The 24,971-nt window shown below is 25.6% G+C and overlaps 2 protein-coding genes across 2 annotated transcripts; one reads left to right on the forward strand and one right to left on the reverse strand.

Annotated features, from left to right (window-relative positions):
* Nucleotides 1-15,949: 15,949 nt before the first annotated feature.
* Nucleotides 15,950-19,841, reverse strand: LOC113553213 (probable RNA polymerase II nuclear localization protein SLC7A6OS). The gene is made up of 6 exons (XM_026956416.1): nt 19,484-19,841; nt 18,941-19,066; nt 17,748-17,962; nt 17,521-17,673; nt 16,259-16,314; nt 15,950-16,137 (listed from the first exon to the last, which is right to left on the reverse strand). The coding sequence occupies exons 1-6, from the start codon at nt 19,622-19,624 to the stop codon at nt 15,989-15,991; spliced, it is 840 nt and encodes a 279-aa protein (XP_026812217.1). The 5' UTR covers nt 19,625-19,841; the 3' UTR covers nt 15,950-15,988.
* A 474-nt stretch (nt 19,842-20,315) lies between these two features.
* LOC113551309 lies at nt 20,316-24,698 on the forward strand. The gene is given in 10 exon segments (XM_026953480.1): nt 20,316-20,658; nt 21,167-21,270; nt 21,327-21,588; nt 21,646-21,874; nt 21,939-21,973; nt 21,975-22,161; nt 22,230-22,517; nt 22,582-23,094; nt 24,326-24,522; nt 24,585-24,698. Coding segments are annotated over 10 exon segments (2,118 nt in total). The 5' UTR covers nt 20,316-20,469.
* The last annotated feature ends 273 nt before the right edge of the window (nt 24,699-24,971 follow it).

The following is a 24,971-nucleotide window of genomic DNA, read 5'->3' on the forward strand; positions in this document are numbered from 1 at the left end:
TCATACATTTATGTTTCGAGTAATACAAAAATTATTTTATCTTCCACACATTATTCTTTACTATTTCTATCACGTAGCTACTTACAAAATACAAGTATGTTCATTAAAAAGTTAAATATTTAAAAAAATTAATTTTATTCCTTACAAAGAAATACTGTATCTCACCTTAGAAAACTTCTGTAGTGACACATAAATTATATTGTTACATAATATTGATGAATACCTTATGTCGTTAATTAATAATATTATATTATATTATTCAAATTAATTTGTTTTTATTATTTAAAAAAATATATTTTAATACCTTAATATTTGATTAATAATTACATTAAAAAAAAAAATCTTATAATCAAAGAAAAAATAAAATATAAATGATATTTACAAAGTTTTAAGTGTATATATGCATATTGATTCATATCGTATAAGATAATATATGTTAATCATTTATTATCGTATCATATATGCAAAGGCGTTGAAAGTGGGTTTTACCTATGACACGTGTCACTACGTAAATTGTTAGTACGATTAAGTGGTTTTATGGTAGGTTGTTTGGTGGGTGGGTGGATGGGAGTAAATGTCGATCCTCGGTATTTTGCTATACAAGTTTCATATTACTAAGGTGCCTCTGTCTATATTCACTTATATTAAGGGCTATAACAATATATGTATTATTGTATAATAATTAATATAACAATTTGTATAAGCTTTATACAATTACACATTTAACGCATTAAAATAATACAGACATGTCTAAAATGATTGTGAATAACATTGTGTATGTTTATGTCATCATAAAACATTGATCATAATACAATAGGCATGCAATTAATATAATATTTTAAAAACTTTATTGCGGAAATAAAAAAATATATGTTTTCACATTTATCGTGTAATATGAAAATATTGAATTTATAGTTGCCTCATATGAAACTTAGATCGAAAAAATATATATATTTCTAGTAAAGATGACCTAAAATGTATTGTAAACTTTTGTAGGTACAAATAACAATGTTTATTTAATGGGATTACATTTTAATTACAAATGAGAATACACGTGTTTTATTATTATTAATCAAATACATTACACAAAAGTAAAAGACAAATAAATTAATTTTAAATATAATTATAATGTACATCAGTACACTAGTAAGTAGTTAAATAACTTATACATGGTTTTATTAAACAGATCCAAGTTATTATAAATATAATTTCCTATGTAAATAAATACGTTTACAGGATAATACAAAATGTATTTTGTATTAGATAATTATAATTTGTTTCTAAAATTAATTGAAGTTATCTTAAAATATTTTTGTTCTAGAAGTTTGGGATATTATAAATTAAATTATGTAGTTATTTGAATACAAAAAATTTAACTTAGCATTTTATATTATAATTCATTTAATGAAATAATGAAACGATTAAAAAAACGCATTCATGATAATATATCTAGAACAAGAAAGTCCTTCTCTATTTTTTCTATTTTACTATCTAATTTATTTAAATTATTAATGATGTAAATAAACTCTAATATACATTGTTCATATAGTAAATAGTAGTAAATAGATTTCATATTTTCAAACAATTAAATTTGTTTTTCATAAACTGATTAAAAGCAGTTCTGTTTAAATGTTTTAAACTGTATCACTTTTTAATAAACCTGAAACTATTAATTAATTTATGATAAAAAAAAAGTATAATAAATGAATTATTTACCGGAGACTATACTAATTTTGTTATAAACTAAAAATCAACGATTATAGCATCTTCCCATATGAAATATATAATATACAAAGGTACTGGAGATAGTTTTATATCAATACTCGAATATTTTTTAATATTATTACATTTTAAATTCTGAGCGGAGCAGTAAATGTATTGATTTTATCTTGGTGTGTTTTTTTTTTGTGAGTATGAGTAAACGATAAGTTAAATTAAAATGCTTCAATTTTCAAAAATGGGGGTAATTTATAATATCAAATTGGATCTAGTTTGTACATTAAAGAGGTCAAACTTAAAAATCCCCACTACTTATTTTTATAATTTGGAAAAACAAACAAAAAATTGAGAAAAAACGGGAATTATTACGCAAATCCGATTTTCGGCAAAATCATTTTATTTTTTTTATTGTTGTTGCCTGAAAACAAATAACTGTAAATACTTCAATTTTTCACTAAATGTGTATATTATCATTTTCTATTTACAGTACAGTTCTTCACAGTTCATTTTATACCTATATAAAATAGAATTCTTTAAAAAAAAAATAACTTTATAAACACAAAAAAATACAAGATTTTTTCATAAAATATTGTTTACGCGTAATATAAAATCATCCAAATTGTATATTATCTATTCTGTATTATTTAATTTTAAACAAAGTATAGACAATATTATAAAATGCATATAAAATATTTAAATGCCATATAAACAATTCATAAATTACCAATTTGTTTCACGTACTAATAAACATTATTTTATTTTAAATTTTGAACTAAAATATTTAGTAAATGATATTGAGCTAACAGTATAAACATTATATTCAATTAAAAGTCCAAATTACGTATATCCTTTCATAGAAACGTAATACCCTAGCATCTTTTACAAATAAGTAAGTACACATACTATTGATTATGGTAATTTATTATTATTTGATAATATAATATTGCTTTGTATTATTATTTTCTTAGCATTAAATTTTCTTTTGAACAAACAATTCCAATCATCGCTACTTTAAATAATTATCTGTATAGTGCCTATACTATTGTGTTCAGCTTTAACGTATAAAAATTATTTATTTATGTTACTGATTAACTTTGAGTTTTGACTTAATAGAAATTTTATTGTTTTACCCTCACTAATATAGAATTTGAAACATCAAACATGTCAATAACCACTACAATATGGGTAATCGTTTTACAGTTTCTAGAACAATTATTATAATTTATATTATTATCTGCAATTGTTTTAACCAATACAAACTATATTATGCAAATATAAATACAAAACTCCCTACTCAATTATTAATTTTTCATTATTATTTATTATATTGTTTCTCGTGTGTAGAATTGTATTGGTATTTTAATTTTTTATTTACAATTTATGTTTTTCTGTTAATCTTATATCTATCTACTCTTAAAAATATATAATATTTATATGAAGTTATGTGCATGTTATTCTTATAATAAAATTAGACGGAGTTTTTTAAATTAATATTTTTACTACTTTTCTTGGAAACATAACATAATATACTATATGTATACTTATAATTATGTTATAACTTATAACTAAGTAAGTAAAACATAAACCTGTGATTACTGACAAGCCAGTTAATATATTATTTTTTATTTTATTTCAGGACAAGCACGTATTGTCTTGTCGGGGTACCGAGATTTCTCCCAGTGGACAATACAACCTGCATGAGCCCTTTAAATTATGTAGGTTTATTTTAAACAGACATACAAAATATTTTCGTTGTCTTGGAAAAGTATAAAAATAATTTATTCAATAAAACAAAAAATATTTATCTTCCATAATATACACATAAATGAAGTTTATAAAATTGGAAACCATAGAACCAATTGACATTAAATTTGGCACATACAATTCTTGAAACTCGAGAAGTGTTCAAAGCTTCGTTTTCCTATTCCAGTTATAAGTTACCATGGTGTAGCTATCTAAAATCGAATATTTTTTTATATATATAGGGTTGCCATTGGTTACAAAAATAAAAGAAACTCCATCTATATAATATAAATGAATGTACCATGTTTGTAGCTTATATAAATAAATAAATAATATAGGTATATAAGTTTAGTTTATTGTCAAATAATATGTTTACATGAAGATACAACAAAAGCTAAAAGTAGATGTAATTTATGACACTACCTCAAAAGCATAGTTTGTGAGTGATTCTACATTATGTTAACATAACAAATAGAATATTCAATATAGATTAAAACAATTGAAAAGAAAATACAATTATAAGTTTTTAATAAATAATAAATAATATGATAAATTTAGATTATATTAATCTTGAGCTGATGATACTAAAATATCAGTAGGTTATAATGTTTTAGTATTTATATATTCATAACAATATAAAACAATTTGGTATTTAAATCATTTTTGGAATTGCGATTATTTTTTTTTGATTTTTTTTTTTTCGGTTATATGGTTTTTTTGCTTTTTCTATATTCCATATTTTCATTTTGAAACCTTAACGATGTTAACGATGATAATAAAAATAAATAATTACTGTATTAAAAATAAATGTATTTCCTACCATTTTCAAAACAAAAAAAATAGTGTGATGAATTAAGTATATTATTATTACTAAATCAAAAAAATGAATTTGTTTATTTATACACAGAACTTTTTGTACTTAAAGATTTTTGTTATTTTTAAATGTGAAACTTAGTGTTCCTGTATTGTATTCCCATTGTGTATATATATAATATCCATGTATATTATTTTCAAATTTTAATATAAAATAATGTATATCATCTTAGGTTTTGGTTGGAAGATTGAGTTTTTGATCAAAATGAAACTGAAAAGATAATGGGACCGTTGAAATCTATTGTTTAAGGGTAAAAGTTTTATACCAAAGCGGAGACTCCGTGACAGCCCGTGATTATCTGAGACAAGGCCAAGGTAATGGTAAAAATTGTTTATACGATTAAATATTTCGTTTAGATTTGCTAGAGGGTAAGTTTTTTGGGTCGTTGGTGGATAAAATGTTTGTTGTGCAAAGTTCATCTCGTTTCGTTTTCCCCTATGACTTATATACCATAGTGATGAGAGATAATAATATAATCTCACCAAAATATATTATAGTTCAGCTATATGTCGATAAAGTCACTGTCTATATATACCTACTTTGAAGGTTTCCTATACTGAATGATATAATAGCCTTGTCATTGATAACGTCCAGGTGATGTGTGGTATTGACATGACGCACCCATGCCCTATATAAATTGATCTGCAATAAATGTATTTAAAAAAATAAAAAGGAAGAACATTAAATGGCATACATCGATCTTGTCACCACAATAATCAGAAATAAACTGAAAAAAACCCTTACCTTTATAATTTTACAAAAAAGTATCAAATGCAGTTAGAAGTTCAATCAAAATAAAAATTCTTAAAAAAAATCTTTAAAATATTTTACTCATTATAATGCGATATCAATAGATAGTTAAATTAAAAATGAAATGGAAATATAATATACATTATAATATTAATAGATATTCGGCTTTTTTGTTTATTTTAATTTCGTCTTAGTCAAAAAGCTTGAAATGTAATAAACAGTATTTTATAAGTCCTTTCTACAGCATTAAAAATATCAAAATTACAATTAAGTTTTTTTTTTTACTAGCATTTGAAATTTTGAATTTGATAGAATCAGTCAAAATAACGATTCTTCCTCTCAAACGGTATTAGTTACTTTTTTGTAATTTAAAAACCATAAAACTGTTTTTGTTTAATTATTGTTATTAACAATGATTTGTATTGTAAAGTATTTTAGCTTATTTATGTAATACTATGCTATTGGTGATTTTAATTTATAATTTATCATTGAATACAAATGTAATTGATGTAACTTGTAAATATCTATAATAAGATATATTATTTTGCATAATATAGCAATTTGTAACTGCTGAGATATGAACAGTGACACGTGTTTTTTATTTATTGAAATAATAATTTACGAAATTCAAACATAATTGATTCTCATACAAATAGATAGTGTATACATATAAAATAGATATTTTTAAGTATAAAAGCCATGTTTGCATCCAAATGAGAAAGGAACACCCTTGAGTCAGAAAAACAGTTTAACGGGTTTGCGATTTATATTCACCTGTATGTAGCATATGCGTCTGTGTGTATAACGCACATCATAAATATGAATATTTTACATTTGTTTTCAAAGAAAATACAAACACGTACGACGTACGTTTACATTGAAAAAGGAAAAAACTATTAAAATGCATCAAAACCGTATGAAAAAAAATACGTGGATATGGACCCGCTGACATTAACACGGCGTACCATTAAATTTAATGGCGTTAAGAATAAAAGGTTATAAGTTTTGAATAGCATATAGAGGGCTTTTAGTTGTAAAACAAGAACGAATTCTGTGCATATTTTCCGTCGAGCAGAGGATGCATTATAGTGTATGTATAAAGTAACAATGGAAATTAACTTCTAAACGTTTATCAGTTGCCTCTCTCTCTATATAAATATATATATATATATATACACAAGTATACAATATTTTATGCATCTTATGTCCTATAGATTATACACGCATATTATGTATAGACAAACATTTCAACATAAACATACACACATACACGCTGTACACACGTCACACGTGCCATATAATATTGTATGATATAATTTATATTAGATTTATAAAATATGCATTATATATATTAACACAATATACATATTATACAGCATTACTACAGCCATACATTATAATATTGTATACATACACCTCATTGTCACAACTGTAATTACAAATATTTTGTTTGAATTCGATTTGTGTTTAGCATATATATATATATATATATGCAAAGCCAATATTGGATACCATAATTTCTAAATTGGTTCAATGAAATGTTTATAGATTACTAAGAAAAACTTATTCAATAATTTAGTTGCCGCCCTCCCGTTCTCGTTCTTACAATTTAATTTTTTTTTTGTAAAAGCCACTTAGGTATTTTAAAAAAAAAATACATTCAATAATAATTATGATCATATTATTTTTTATATTAATTGTATGATATTGTAACTTTTGAATCACAAATAAAACATCTATCATTTTGGAACATCGCCCTTAGAAAATATTTTGGTTGCACTATATATATTCTATTATTATAATATATTTATAATTAAATCAAGTATTTTTATGAGAAAAATAATTGATTTTGTCAAATTTATATTAATTTACTGGATATTCAAAACCAAAAGTATTGGATAAAACAACTATCCATAAGTAAAAGTATGCAATATATTTTTTAAATATAAATTAAGAATATATATTTTATTATGTATTTAATTTCTTATTAAAACCTTACAAGCACAAAAAAAAACAATTATATTCACATATGAAAAACTTGCCAATTATAAATTCCTGTATAAAATTGAAAAATCAAAATAAATTGTAAGCTATTCCGATGTATACATTCCTTGTATATGATATATATCTCAGCGGTGAATCTTTCTGGCATATTATTTTAACCATGTGTCCACGTATAAAAAAAAATAAAAACATATAAGTTTATTCATAGATATTATGACAGCAAATAATAGCAGTAATAATATTTATTTGGTTGTGTTTCATTTTATTATTTGCCTGTATTTCATGATCTCTTCAAAACGTGTAATGAAATGTTCCGCCGAATGTATAAATCTTATAAAATTATTTTTATATCAAAACTTTAAGACTAGATATTAATAATTCAAAAATACACATACAATAGATTGTAAAATCTCTTCTATCTAGTCGCAGAATTATAAAATTAAATTTATATTATATATTGGTGCTATAAAATAACTATTTTAATTCGATTATTCTCATACTTGATAAAATGTTTTTAGAATTTGATAACTCACAATGTAATTCATAAAATTATTTAAAGGTTTTTTTGAAATAAAGGTGTTTGTTATTTTGACAGTTATTTTCCTAGCATAGATGTATAAATATGTAAAATGGGTGCTTAACATTTACGCTGCACTCAAAAAATAATACTAATGCTGCTACATCAAATTTATAGTATAAATATATTATAGGTATTTTTATGTAATAGGTGTAAAATAATATAGTCATAGACTTATAGTCTTGTGAGTTCGTTAAATGGCTTTAGTGATAAAGTAATGTTTTGCTTAAAATTTTAAGTAAATATATACTTTTCAGATAATTAAAAACCTAAAGGTTTGATCTATTTTTGGTATTTTTTTAAGGTTTAATATTTTTGTTAAAAATGTATATCAATAAAAATATAATAATTATATTAGCTATGGAAAAATCAGCCAATGCAAAAAAAAACCATTATACTTCATATTTACAATAATAATATATAAGCCACACCCCACGGCTCACACGTTACACGCATGCGAGCACTGTATACGAATTACAAAATCGTCTTACACGTTTTAACGTGTATAAATTTATACCCGTTAGACCGGCGCATTATATAGGCAATATCGGTACATAGGCGTATTGGCAGCTTTCAAATGATACCCTCAAAGCCGATGTAATCGGTAAATTGATTTTAATATGGCAATATTCATCACACGTTATGGCGACATAAACGTATATGTCAAGTATTCATGTGAACTCCGCGCGTACGAGTGACTGATGTTTAATAGAAAAATTATGTATTGTGATTTGTGGCCGAAAATTCACTGATATCAAATTGAGCGACAACAGAACAACTATTTTCTATTTCGAATAGTAAAAAATACGTTTGTTATTAATGCAAAAAAAAGTTGTACATGGTTGATATTAAACATTGATATTTATATTGTCTATTTATTGTTATAGTAATAAAATTTAATTACGTAAGTGTACTTAGACAAATAAACTATATAAAAAAAATGATAACTTAACAGTTGATATTAATTTAAGCAGAAAAATGTATTTTTTTAAATCAGACATGAGGTTAAATAATATTGTTAGGTAGTCTTAATTATTCACATTATTGATGGAATCCGAGAGATTGACCGACGTTGATAGGTCGAGGTCAGCTTTGTATACGATAGTAATACTATTTGACCAAACGTAGTTATCAAAATAAATTACAATATAATATCTATTAAGATTAAAACTACTTCGTTTTAATTTGTTGTTATTGTTTTATCTCGTATAAGCTGATAATATATACTCGTATAATACTCTTGTATTAATATAATAAAAGGGTGAAGTGCTAAAGTGTATTAAAACATTTAAATGAATAAATAAATAACGTCAAAAAGTAGTATACAATCACTTTTACCCAACATCGAGTCGTCATTTTAAAAAGTGATTTAAATATATGTTTGCCTACTATTCGTACCGTAACCGTACCGCGACCTGTAGTGTAATGTTAAATAACAAATGTAAGCCATTAAGTGTCCGCTCCCAATTAATACAGAGACGCGCGTAGTCTGAAACCATATATATATATATATATATATTATATTATTATTATATATAGCCGGGCGGCGAGGGAATGCGCGACTCGAATGTACGACGCCGCCGCCGCCAACGCCGCTCGTCTTCCGCATCCGGTCACAGCGGTGCGTCGTTATATTATATACCTATACATAATTAGGGCGTGGTAAAAATGTTCCTCTTGCCCGCTCCCCTCCTCCGGGCATGCTCTAATATACGCGCGGCACGACGATGCGATACTAATATTATAATACGCGAACAGACGTTTTTTTATAGCGTCAACACATACGCACAATGTATATTAACGGGTAATTATACTATACGAGTATATATTTTAATGACGTATATACGATAATATATAATTATAATAAGCGCGCGCGATGATATTACGTCGATGTGCTCGAATTATTTTAAGTATAATTACTTGGCCTATATGAAGTGTTAACAATATGTATTTATCTTTACGATTTTACAAAAAATACACCAACACAGGCCCCAATTATTTATGTTTACTTAAATATTAAACTTATATTTGAGTGCTGTAAATTATTTTTGTTTCAATTCTATACATAATACTCTGCTCGCTGTTTTGATGCTGAACTTCTTTCTCGCTGCTGTTAACCAGTAATTTAATTTCAACTACCCGGATTCGTGGTGACTCAAATAATTGTATCCTTGTTTTCAAGGGTTGAACCCGTGTGTATTATTAATAAATAAGTATCGCGTGCCCACATTAGATTTATTAATCTTTGTGGTGGATACACGGGTTCGTTATAAACGTATACTAAACGCCACGGTGAATAATGCGCGACGAACGCCTACATATATATCCATATGAAATTAACATAATATCGTGCCTAGCAGATATGTTTATGATACAGGTTAAAATTAAATCACTCATTAAATCGTTAATAAATATATTATTATTATCGGGTATATTCTTATATGTAAACTATTCGTTTATTGGACGGTTGATTATAAATTGACTTTAATCATTGTTATATTAGGTACATAATATTAAATTAATAGTGTATTATAATTTAGTCGTTACAATGACAATGTAGTGTCAACTGCAGGGCGCGACTGGCCATGATCGCGTTAAATAATAGTGACGATCGAGTGCCCGGTCTCGAACACATTCACGTCCGCCGATATTCGTACGATGCTCGCGGAAAATAAACGCCGCCGACGACACCGGAAACGCTCGTGTAAGCAAAAAATGAAGTCTTGCTACACCACACGGCCGCAACTACCCCTCCCCCCCATTTCACCTGGTGGTTCGATGTCTCATACATATTACATATACAGATAGTCATCCCGTGAGAGGGCGTGCGCAATAAACTTCGGTAATTTGACAACTTTGGCGGCGTATTCGAAAAACACGTTTTATTTTCTTTCCGATGTACCCACACACTCACGCCCGCATAGATATATACAGAGTGATTCACCAAGCATAATCGTTCTCCCCTTTTTCTTCAATCTTGCAGTTATTTAAAATCTGATTTTTAGAATTTTTTAGTACACTTAAAGACTATGTATTCAAATTATTGAAATTTTTTATAATACTTTAGAAGTTAACCGTATAATACACAACTTCAAACTTCAAGTGTGCACGACAAACTTTGTCAGTTTATCAGTGTATGTAACCAATCGCGATCAGTGACTTCATTTTTAAAATAGAAATCCCATTTTTTTTACTATAAATTATTAAGTGGATAATTTTTTAGAAACTTTTGATGTATATCTAACTTAAAACTCAAACAAGTAGTTTTTGAATTATTTAACATTGTATACTGAGGACTATCTAAGCCCATGATAATGAGTTTGGAAAATATGGGAGCTATGACAATTTTAAAATTTTAGTAATTTATTTTAACCTATCAATATTTATAATTTATAAACAGTGTAAACGTATAATAAATATCAGATCTGATAATACATCATCTATTTTGTATTTTTGTAAAACCATATTTTAGAACTATTATCCTTAATACGAATATTTTAATAACTGATAAACCACTCATTTAAATTTGAAATTAGATACATCGAAAATTCTAAAAAAGATGTTCTACTAAATAGTTTATAGTGAAAAAGATGAGTTTTCATTTTAAAAACAAACATCTCCACAGGGCACTCCTTAAATATACAAAAACTCTCAAGAATTTGAAAATATTATGGTTTATAAGTGTAGGTATATAACAATTTCAAAAATCTTTATTAAATATGGCGAAATGGGTGTGAGTATGATTACATAATGAATCACCCTATATATAATATCAACGTTTATTCCACATATATACCATGTATGTAAGTATATGTGCGTACTAGCATGTGCGCGGATTAACGAACAAGATTATATTGAGTCATGGAATAGGTGAAAACAATATCAGTGTATCACAATTTATTCTGCCAGCAACACATAAACGATAATTGCACGATGCATAATAGATTATAATATTAATTATTATAAATAACCTAACTAACAGTGGTGTATTTTGGGTGATTTTTCGGGAGGTGTACAAAACATTCCTTAATGACCCGGTTAAATTCGAAATATTCCTGGATATTCCAAATAAACTGCGTAAACTTAGTTTAAAAATATATGTTAAATATTTGTAATGTTAAAATAATTTCACTTTTACTGGGTTTAAATATTTTAACAGACATGAATAAAATACAAATACATTGGATTTTTTTTTAAGTCGAGAGGGTCCAAACATATTACATGATCATCCTCCTCCCCTCTCCCCCCCAAAAAAAAAATACGCCACTGTTAACCAATAAACCTATATCGACGTATGTTCGTTTAGTAGGTATTTATTTTTAATTTCAAGAGCAACCACTTACAGAAACGTTTATATCAGGTAATAACTCCAATGTTTTATTTTCACTCCCTAAACTAGGTATGTGCAACATATCAAATTTGCGTTCAGTAGATTCAGTCTTTATTGTTATAACTTATTTAATATTAGAGAGAATGACATAAGTACTGTAAAATTTCAATTATTGGGGCCCTCAATATTTACTGGCTCAAACTTTGACCCAACCAAGAACAACTTATTTTCACAGTTGATCATAGATTTCAGAAATATTAATTGAATATATTTATTTAATTTAAGATTAAAATTATATTATTTCGGTAAATAGAAAATTTTCATGAAATATTAATCAATATTCAATACGTTACACCGTGGTTCTACAATGTAGGTTTAATTTTTTGATACTAAGACTGGTAAGACTCACTGTTAGATACAAAATGACTACCAATCAGAAATATAATCGTCTAGAATAAATAGACAAACTCCGAATTTAAAATTCTAGAAAGGGATTAGACGATTAAAGTATTAAATAATAATTGTGCAGTATTGGCATCAATTACCTACTATTAGTTTAACCCGTGTAATATTTAATGAATCATTACAAATTGTATAGTTTTAAAAATTATGAAATTGTCTATAAATTCATTTATTATAAATTTCATAAACACATTGTTATTATTATTTATTATTATATAAATTATCAAATTAAACAATCCATATTATAACTTTATTCAAAAGTACCTACTCTGAGATAACTGCAATATTACATCATTTTAATTTGAAAATATGTTTTTTTTTCAATTGGAAAAGCAGTACAAATATTTTTAAATGCAAAAATAGATTAGATTAAAAAATCATAAATATAAAATGTACAATATACGAGGCATATCCAGAAAGTAAGTGTACTAAGGCTCTCACGACCGCAGGAAATATTTTTTTACTATGTTCGCTACACTGCTGTATAGCTTTACTCTTCTTCTTTATAACAAGACCATCACAAGTTCAGTACGTTGAAAACTATGGTCACAAAAATTTTTCTCGTGAAACATGTCGATCGAGTTTGCCGCCAAGTGCGAAATCCGCGCCATCATTCATTTCCTCTATGGAACGCTATAAACTGGAGGGTGATAATTTTCTCAAGTCTATTGTTACTGGAGATGAAACTTGGGTTGCATACTATATGCCTGAAACCAAGAAACAGTCCGAACACTAGTGTTCACCCTCAACCAAAAAATTCAAAACCGATTTCAGTCAAAAAAATCATGGCATCAGTGTTTTGGGACCACAAAGACGTCATATTGATTGAATATTTACCTCAGGGTGAGACCATCAAAGCAGCAAGGTATTGTGAAACCCTAAAAAAATTGAGGAGAGCTATTAAAAATAAAAGGAAGGGTCTGTTAACAAGAGGAGTCTGCCTGCTGCACAACTCCAGACCCCACACAGGCAATGTCATGAAACAGTTTTTGGGCTCATTTGGATGGGATGTTTTGAACCACCCTCCGTATTCTCCGAACTGGCGCCTTCAGATTACCATTTGTTCACATCCCTGAAGAAGCACACGGGTGGAAAAAAATTGTTTACTGACGAGGAGGTGAAGGGGCGGTCAAGAAGTGGACAAAGGAAGTGGCGGCAGACTCGATCGACATTTTTCACGAGAAAAATTCTTGTGACCACAGTTTTCAACGTACTGAACTTGTTATGGTCTTGTTATAAAGAAGAAGAGTAAAGCTATACAGAAGTGTAGCGAACATAGTAAAAATATATTCCCTGCGATTGTGAGAGCCTCAGTGCACTTACTTTCTGGATATGCCTCGTATTATAAAACAAAGAAGTGACGATTTTAAAAATGTAATGGAAAATAATGTTGATTAACTATTAATGTTGTATAACGGAAATAAATAAGTACCTAGCTGATAACAACAGAAGTGCTCTGGCATCACTAAATATTTGTACTTATTATGTATAATTTTATACGAATTATATTAAATTCAGAATTTAATAATTTATGTAAATTTACAATGATTAACCATAACAAATATCATAACCTTCACATGATTGTTTTCTCGTGTATTCTGGTCATCAATAAAAAAAAATAATGTATTATTAAATCGTTTTAGAAATCAGTCTACTGTTGCTTTATAAACTTGTACTAGTTGTACCCATCCATATTCTCCGTTTCTTTTTTACTCCTTTGAAAAATATCTTCAGCATTTCATTTCTGGAACAAATTTGTGTAAAATGAAATAAAAATAGATTTTACATTCAAATTGCTTTTGCTCTTCAGTTCTTATTGGTTGGTAAAATCAGAGCCGTAGCAATGTTCATTTGCGCTCCTGGCCATTTAACATATTTCCGCCCTTCTAAAAATTGTTTACCCCTCCCCCTCCCCATATAAAGACATTTGTTATTTATATTTTATTTTTATTAGCTATTATAATAATTATTGTATTTAATATAAAAAAAAAAAAACACTGCCAAACTTATTATAACCTTTTATAATAATTTAAAAAATAATTGTACATTTCAAAATTTCACTTTACGTGCTTTTTTAGTAGCAAATTCATCTATAAAATTTTCAAAATTAATGTTTAAAGCCAATTCACGTTCAATTGATAAAATACTCATATTCGTCAATTTTTCTTGTGACAGTAGACCTTAGATAGTTCTTAATAAGTTTCAGTTTATTAAAACTTCTTTCACAAGTGTTTCCTTCATTACTGATACAAAAAGATTAAATACTAAAATAGGAGTAGTTATCTACTACCCATAAATATGAATAAATTGATGAAGGTCTTTAAAATATAAAAATAAAACATTTAGAATCCTAATTTTAAATTGAACATACAGCTATGAGTTAACAATAATAATTGATTTTGAAAATCATTATGTTTATTATTTTGTAAACACTTGTAAATTGTAATATTTTTGTACACAATATATAATAATAAATTATTATAAAATATTATTAAATAAAATATCAATAATAAGATATCTAATATCTATGGGTAAGCTTAATAAGAAGACAAAATTGGTGCAAATCATAAAATCAAAAGCAAAAGATTGTATTGTTAAAATTATGAAATCATAGGACCAAACTTCCACCATCTCAAAATTCTATTTCGTGTCTCAATGATTCACTTCATTCTAATTTAAAAATAATCACTAACACTGTTGTCTGTCACTATGTAAAGTCCACTTAAAGTATTACAATACCTATTCAATAACCCATTATCTCACATTCTAAGTTCGAACCCACAAGTTGAACAATAACTTAACTTTTATCAGTAACTATTCTATACAACCCCAATAGAAGATTAAAAAGACTAGTATCATGAATTAATTATCTAAATTAATAAATTTAATTTAAATAAATCTATTTTTTTTTATATATAGAAATACAGTAGTCCTCGAAAGTGGGGAGAAATTTAGAAAGGATGAATTCATTATTATTACCTCATTTATAAATATTATACCAATCATATAAGTGTTTATTTATGGGAAATGTATGATTCTATAATTTACATTTATATTTAATTTAATATAATTTAAACAGAAATAAATGGTATTAACATGGTCATATTATTTTGAAGTAATTTTTCAACATATTAATATATGTATTGTGTATAGATGATAAGTGATTCGTAAAATACAATTAAAAACTTAAAAAAATTTAATTTTTAGATAATTGTATTGTAATTAAATATTATTTTTAAGTCAGAGCAACTAGTTTTTGATTTTTTGAACCAGATAAAAAAAAAATCTGGAAATCAAGAATTGAGTATTGCCATAAGTAAACAAAAATACATTAAATATTAATTTAATAGATATAGTTTTTATTGTATTTATTTATTTTTAATATTACACATAATTCGGAAAAATTTAAAATATTAAAAAATTTTTTTTATAAAATATTCTTAACATAATATATGAAAATATAAATTATATTGTAATACAAATTAATATTATTACATTATATGAACACAAATAATAATTTTTATTTAATTCAATCATCTGAATCATTTGTACTTCCAGAACTATCATCTAAAACACTATTATAAAAAAAGTGTTCTTCTGCTTTCACGCGCTCTTTGTACCTTGCAAAATGTAATTCATAGTCGTCAATATTATCTTCTGAATCAGTACTGCTATCACCTAAAAAAAAAATACAGTGCAAAATAAAAAATTTTCTTTATTTAATAAACAAATTATTTAATTTATAATTAATATTTTTTAACATTTCATAAAATTCAATAAACATAAAAAGTATACTTACTGTGTATTTTCCATTGTTTTGATTTAGAAACCAGATCTTGACAAAAATCATCTTCGCTAAAATTTAAAAAGAATTAATTAATTATTAAATTATAGTTATATAATTAAACATTTCTAATCTTAGGTAGATCTAATATCTATATTCTGTAATAAAGCAAAGTAATAGAATAAATGAAACTAGAAAAAATGTGTTAATGCATTACATTGTCTTGGTTGAAAGCCAGGTTAGAAGTAAAGACCATTTAATAAAAACATATCTATAAATTTATAAAATAAATATCATTTATTAATTTATACAGATTAAATCCACAATGTATTAAATGAATAATTGTAACTTTCATAAGTCATAACTATATTTTGTTCAATTTGATAATGGCTAGTTTTCTGCATACTAAATGAGACTTAAAATACTTAAAAAAGTACTTAATACTTAACTCGACCCATCTAATGCAAATATGGCAATGATCGTATACCAATCATATCTGACAAATAAAGAAGGGTGAGTAGTTAGCTAGGTTGGTGCTAGTATTAGGAATAGATGCACAATCTCAACATGTTTTTGTCTGCAGCTTAGCTATTCTTAAATTTATACAATTTGAGTATAGTTTAATAATTAAAAACAATTACTATTTTTTAAATTTATTTTAAAAAAAATTAAAAACTGATGAAGTAAAACAACTTTATAGTAGGTTCCAAGTATATTTCCTTGAGTGAATCATTGTAATGGATGAGTTAAATTGTGGTGATTTGTGTTGTCAACTTGAAGGCGTCCTAAGGAAATTTCAAAGTTATGTCAGTTACTCTTTGAAAATTCCTTGCCCTCCTCACGACTATACTGCCGTCTCATTTAAATTCAACCTATCCACATTAGCTGACCGTCAATACTCTCACAACATTTTCTTCCTCACAAAACTTATCTCTACGGAAATTAACGGTCCAAATCTTTTCGCCAATTAACTTTAAAGTACCTTCCCGTTTTACTTGCAATAACTCTCAGTTTCATGTACCTCTCTGCTCAACCAATTATATGTCCAACAAACCAATTATATCATTCATTCTTTTGTTTTATTAAATATTTATATTATATGTACTTTTTTAACCTGGGCTTAAGCCCGTCCATATGTAAACAAAATAAATAAATAAAATAAATTTGAATTTAATGAAAACAATTACATCCAATAATCCAATAATAATATTTTTTACTATCTTATATTAAAACTAAATAAATATAATGAAATTAATAATATATTATAATAAAATTACTCGTTCTCCATTTCATCCTCGTCAGGATAATCATTTCTCCAATTCCCTTCATCATTGGAATCGTCATCATCTTCACAATGTGAAGAATCATTATCAGAGTTATCAATATTACTACAAATATTATAAAAATTCTCTGAATCTAAACCATGTACACTAAAAATAAAATTCATACATTTTTAATTCTCTTAAAGCAGGTAAAATGAATAAATAGTAATTAGAAATGGTACCTATCAATATCTTGTATATCAATTGATTTATCATCATTATTTAATGCATAATACAAATCATATACATAGTCAATTGAAATTCCTTCATCTATTAAGGGCTTGCTACTGTCTTCAGCTTGCTTAACAAAATCAACAACTTTTATTTCTGAATTTTCTCCATCTATTTCTCCAATGGGAACTGTATCTTGTTTAACAGCTCTGAGAGTATTAACTAGCTAAAAAAAATAATTTTATATGGGCACTTAATATTATCAACCACGGAATTAATTAATAAGTGTTATCTATTATTTAACAATATATTAAGTTAAATATTATACAGTAAATTCTTATTATGTCAAATGTTGCTATTTCAAACTACATTAAAATCCCCTTGAAATTACCATTACACTGAATAGCGGTTTTGCTCTCAATAACTCAAAATAAAATTGACCATTTTTCATTATCTTGAATACATAAATAATATTTTTATTACGGTAAGAACAAAATATGAAGCAGAACATTCAGTATAGTGATTGTGATTTTACGCGTTTAGTCAATATTTGTATTCATTCGTATATAAAATAGTGAAATGGAAAATAATAAAATAGGCATAAAAAATGTCCTTACAATTAATTTTTACATTCTTACAAAAAATAAAATAATAATATTAAACAAACTTTAATGACAGATTTAAAAAAAATGTATTTACCTATTATTGTAATTTATTGAGTAGTATTAGTACTTTAAGCATTCAAATTATTTACCAATTTTTTTAATAAAACTCGATATTTCAAAGTTTTTCCTGTTCCCCTTGAGATTTGACATAATGAAAATCAACTGTATTTGTAATAGTAGGTACAACCAGGAAACAATAACTGAAGAACTGACTAATTCCTATAATCTTAGCATAGATTATTATTATTAGTTTAAAAGCAATTATAAACTACTTAATTCAAAAAATGATTTTGAACTCAAATTAGTTAACAACTAGTGCTCCAAGATTTCAAGAACAAAGAAAAGAATTTGTAATAAAACTTTAACAATGCTCATAAAATCTAAAATGTATCACCATTTTTAACTAAGATGGTTATATAACAAAATACAAGTATAGGTAATTATTTTTATTTATAATTGCTATTAAATATTATTAACGATTTAAGCACCTACTGCATGACTTAATGAGTAATAAATAATAACTATAATTTATGACATACCTTTAAACGTTTATCTTTTGAATGTTCAACCACATCATTAATGTTTTTATTTTTGTTCTTTTTTGTTAACATTTTTACAGATTGTTCTTCTCTGACTTCTTTCAATATTTGAGATAAGTTTTCATTCTAAAATTAAATAATGATGAGTATTTCTAAATAACTAAAATATGGCAATACCATAATGTATATTATGTTACTAAATGTTAATATCCATGAATTAAGATAGAAACCTAGCAGTTTTCAAACTGTCATATGCAGTCTTAACAGTGGTAGTACAGAAAATAAATAAATTCATATTTTTACTAATATTTGTAATAAATCTAATATTATTTTATATTTTAGGTAAATACTAAATATTGTAAATTTTTAATAATTATTTGGTATTTTTATACATTATTATTGATGTACAGAATTACAGAAAACACATCAAAAGGCTATAATTGTTGACATAATATATCGCACGCAAACATGGATAATTAACTGTAAAATTGATATTACAACAATACAACTTATGAGTTGGTTATAGTATAAAAAAATACTCACTTCGTCTTTTAAAGTGGCAGCAAATTGAAATACACAATCTCTACTGAAATCTGTACCGACAGTTTTTAATTTCTTGTGGGATACAACAATTGAATTAAACGGATCTTCGTTATGACGCCTTTTGACACGAACAAATGCCATAGTTAAAACTAATGATTAACTTTTGTAGTCAACCTCAATACGTGGTCACACAGGTCGTAGACTCGAAGTAAAAACAATGTTCTAAAATTCTAAATAAACATCAAGTATTCAAGTTAAAACCACAAGCAGTACAGTATTCAAGCTATCACAACTTCGCAAGTGTACAACGACCGTGAACACGCCACAGTTAGTAGTGTTAGTACACACAATTACAAAAAAAATAGTACAATACTAATTGTATCTTTTTTATCACAATCACTACAAACATAATATTGTATCATCTATGATATATTATTACCATGATTGTTATATACCACGGTCGCATATTAACAAATACAGATAACAATTTTATTATGAAACCACGGACTAAGGTAAGTCCTAATGTTTTTGCCGCCAATTTTTGTTTTATCATCCGTTTAATATCGTTCTGCGGCTTAATCATTTGAACTGACGGACAATATTTGCGTCACTTGTGATATTACGTTAACAATATTCAGAATTCTTGGTTCTTAACATAGAATTAAGCTGAATGCTGATAGTTCTTAGTTTCTCACTATAATTCTTAATAATAATATAATTCTTGAAAAACATAAGACTGTAAAATTCCAGTTTTAATTTTTCCATACATAGTTATTCTAAAGACTAACATAGTATAAATATTATTAACATTTTGATTACCTATAAAAAATAATGATACTTTTATACATTTTGACAATGAGTCATATTAATATCATTGTGCTTAAATATTTTTTGAACTACTATTGATATAATTTGAATCTACAATTGTGAAACAGAATAACTGGCAAATAATTTATATTTTATAACTTAGTAAACATTATTATATAATGGCACTCTCATTGAATTTCGAACAATTACAACTAAAATCTGAATATTTACACACAAATTCAAAACATACACACTTTCACGAGGATGGTGAAAATACTTTGTTAGTTTCATGGGATGATTGTGTTATGGTTTTATATTCATTAAACAATTTACCTGAAGCTAGTCTTTGGAATCCTATTGAACCTATTGTAAGTTATTATATAATACTTTGTCTTAAATTTTGAGAAACATATCTATACTAAACTTAAGTGAGTTAATATATCTATGTTAAATACCTTTAAATACCTAAGCACCTTGTTGTTAACAAGTATAATATTAAAGTGTTTTTAATTGATTTATATATTTTTATGTATATACATTATATATATTAAATTAAAATAATTAAAATGTATTTAATACAATGACATTATAATATGTGAATATATAAATAAATGAAAAATCTCAAGTTATATATAATCTATATTGATATAAATAAAATATACTAATTACTTATATGTACTTTATAGTTTAAATTATATAGTTATAGTACATACTAGATTATATACATTGGTATATTTTTTATTATTTTTTATATATTATAAAAACCATTCATAATTATGGTAAAATACTCAAGTATTAAAGTATACACTAATATTTCATCAACAAAATAGATAAATTATATACAATTTGATTAACATGTATCTTTATTTTGACTAGATTGTGCCAATAAGTAATCCAATAATATCAATATTGACTTTTAATTCAAAAATGTATTGTGTTGATAAAATTGGATCTATTTATCATCTGAAACAAGTTCGACGGTAATTTATTCGCTGCAAATTCTTTGACATAAATTTATTTTGATTTAATATTTTAGTGATTCTCCAGACTTATTTGATTGTTCTGGGTCTGATCAAGTTATTCAACAGCCACTATCCTGCAGTTATGAATGGAAACCCTTCTACTCTCAAAAGTGTCCATGTGAAGTTTTAGGAACAACTTGCTATTCAGATGGAATTGCTCTAATAACAGCAATGGGAGAATGGATAATTCTACAAATGTTAAAAATTACTATTGATGATAATAATGAACCAACTATATTCAATACCTGCAATAAACAAATTAGATCTCAGAAACCGGTAATAAAATAAAAAAGATGTTCAAATACTAACAATAATAATTTTATGTACAATTAGTTTCCATTTGTAGTTACTTCGTTTATATCTTGTACTTGGAGGGATTGGTTCAGCAGCCAAAGAGCAAGAGAACTTTTTGGATTAAATGTAATTGATAGTCTAGAAATTTTTTTAATAGCAACAGAAGAGTCTAAAATATATTGTACAACATCTAATGTGGTCAATAAAAATGTTTCATTATTTTTAAATAATCCACAAAAAATTCTACACATACAATTTTCCGATTTTGGTAATAATTTTGGGAATAACCCTTATTTGCTTTTTAAATTATTATAATTTTGTCAATGTTTTAGAATCAAAAAAATTGCTGTTGATGTCATCCGATGGTAGTTCTTACAGTCATCCGTTGTGTTGAAAATATTGATTCAACATTCATTTACCTGGCAGTTACAAAAACAGTTGCTACATATATTGTTGACCATACAGTGATTTTAAGTGATGGTGTTAATTTATTTCTTATTACATTGGATAAGCAATTTTCTAAAATAGATAAACAAGTGGTAACTCTGTTGAAAGGTATTATTTTAGTTTTAAATTCCTATATAAAAAGTATCTTATTCCATTGTTAAATATTTATATTGTAGGAGTTAACTCATTAAGCCTATTTCAGTCCAATAACATTATTGCAATGACTCAATTAAATAAAGTGTATAAATTAACTGCTAAACATGAAGTGATCACTCAAGAAGAAGAACTCAAGTTTAAATTTAATGAAAAATCAACTTTAGAAAACATAAAAGTTCTTTGTAAGAATATAGAATCTTTAGAAGAGCAACATGATAATATGAATAAATACATAAATGCAGTATCTATTGTTGCTCGCAAAGATTCAGTTGCTCAATATTGTTCATTAAACCTTTTAATTTATTCAGGTTATATTGTTTATTCAATTGTATTTACTAATGTCAATAAAATATTAAAATATTTCAAATGTAGGTGCTAAAGCCGTCAAATTAGGAGCTTGCCAAAGTGAATATATTTTTGCAATAAAACTTTCCACAAATTGTTCATGGTTATCACTTCCATCTTCAATTTGGCAACTTTTGGTTCGGATTACTGATAATAACAATTTGTCATCAAACTGTGGCCTACATTCTTTTGACGTTGATCTCTTTGACAATAATCATCCATTACTGGTGAAACATCATTTATTGGCGACAGTTGCTGAAAATTGTACATCTGGTTTAGTACACTGTGAATTGGTGTGTCAAGTACAAAATGATTCAATCAATCGTTGTTTGATTATTCCATTAAATCCAATAAAATTAAATTCATTATATTTTGTCAAAGCTGAAAAACGAGAAAAGATACTGGTGATTAATCCTTTGGAAGATCGACATAAGTATGTTTTTAAATTTCCAGAATATTTATCATTATCAGATTGTTTGACTATTATTACAAACAGAAATAAACATAGAACATCAAAATCATTTTATAAAAATATAATCGGTAAGTACTAAAATCAGTATTTCTCAGTTGAAGGTTTTTTTCAATTGAATATTTTGTCCATGCTGTATACTTTGTTATTAGTTTCATTTATTATATTAAAAGTAAAATGTAGAACTTATTATAGTATTAGTATTTATACTATTTGAATCAATAAGTATATTAATTATAAATAAGATTCAAACGTAATACTCAATAGACATATTAATATTTATTGGTCTATTGGTCTATGGATACAAGATACTAGATACAAATAATCTCCTTGTATTATTTTAAATAATTAATTTCCAAGAAAAACTTACAAATAGTTAAAAAAATTTAAATCTATATTATAACATTTAAATTTTACAAATCATTGTATGTAAGTTTAAAATATATGATTGTATTTTATTGGTAAATATTTTTCAAAGAAAATACTCTACAGTTGCAGTTAAGTGTACCTCATCATTGAGTAGATGACTGTAATATAAATTTGTATAATTAAATTCAATGATATATCATCGCATATTAAAAATGATTCAGAGGGGAGACAGTCTGATAGTCTATTAATGACTAATAAATTTATCTTTAATTAGTTTTAATATTAGCATTATAGAGTAAAGTAATAGCTTAAACTTAATCTAAATTTTTTTTTTTTTAATATATCATTGCGTTTTTAATGAAGTAAAAAAATTTTAAATCTGCTAATAGTATTGTATTAAAACAAAATAACTATAATAATTCTTTGTTTACTTATCAATTTTATTAATATTTGAACTTCAATTTACAAAAATTAAGACATTAAATTCTTTAAATCTGTTTTTTAGTAAGAACTACTCATTATGAATCTTATATGTATTATATTTTCAAGACTTCAACATTTTCATAGTTAAGCATTTCATAAAATTTTAACTATAAAAGTTTTGTAATTTTAATTTGAGCTTCAAACAATTTATAAAAAAAAATCTTAGTTATGTAATTTTAATATTTTTAAACTTCTAAAAGTTTAACAACTTATTTTCGATCTTATATAAATATTCTTACTTTTTGACTGAAACAATTTTATCAACTTTTTAACAACATTTTTTGAAACTTTATTATGTATATACTATAATACTAACAAAAATATTTGGTGAAAATTTCAAGTATCCACAATTATTTGGTTTATAATAAAATAAAATACATTTTAATTTTCCCCAATTTTTAAGAAAAGTTCTGGAAATTTGCTTTTGAGTTTATCATTTTTTTATTCTAGATAATACTCAAAATACACTACATTTAAATTATTTTGGAAAAATAGTCTCTATAATTTTGGACAACAAAATTACAAACACAATCACCATGGAGTGTCTAGATCAAGATGCTTTGGTTGCAGTTCGTAATGGAGTTTTTAGTGAACTTTCAAATGATCAACCAGCAATTATAAACTTTCCAGTTCTTGCAGATATCCAAGTAAATATAATTATAAGTTTTTTATAAGGATTAATGTAATATTTTATTTATCTGGTTTTTAGAAACAACTTTGTTTACTAGAAGAATTATCAGTTAAAGATCGTCAAAACAAATATATTGTTAAAGAAATTAAAACTAAAATTCAAAACCAAATTAGTAATCATCTACCTTTGTAATCAGATATTTATTTAGTTGAATACAATAAATTATATTTTACTTTTCAACAAGCTTAAAATATAGTACACTTTTTATTCTTAAATTATTATTCTTGAGTAATACTTATACTCTCCACTTAAGAATGTAAAATATTACATTTTTATTATGACCTTATACAAAAGGTAGATACTAATTTAATAGAAAATCAAGTATAAGATTTTCATTGAACCAACATTATCAATATAATAGCTTTGTCCATTCTTCCTGATCTCTGATAATATTTTGCTTTGGTC

Source organism: Rhopalosiphum maidis, chromosome 2 (genome assembly GCF_003676215.2).
Source record: "Rhopalosiphum maidis isolate BTI-1 chromosome 2, ASM367621v3, whole genome shotgun sequence".
NCBI lineage: Eukaryota > Metazoa > Arthropoda > Insecta > Hemiptera > Aphididae > Rhopalosiphum > Rhopalosiphum maidis.

Coding starts and splice junctions, on each gene's coding strand:
- LOC113553213 (XM_026956416.1), bottom strand. CDS start 19,624: ATGGCATTTGTTCGTGTCAAAAGGCGTCATAACGAAGATCCGTTTAAT. Junction 17,963..18,940: donor CAAAAGATAAACGTTTAAAG/GTATGTCATAAA, acceptor TATTTTTTTTAG/CTAGTTAATACTCTCAGAGC. Junction 17,674..17,747: donor GATATACAAGATATTGATAG/GTACCATTTCTA, acceptor TTTTATTTTTAG/TGTACATGGTTTAGATTCAG.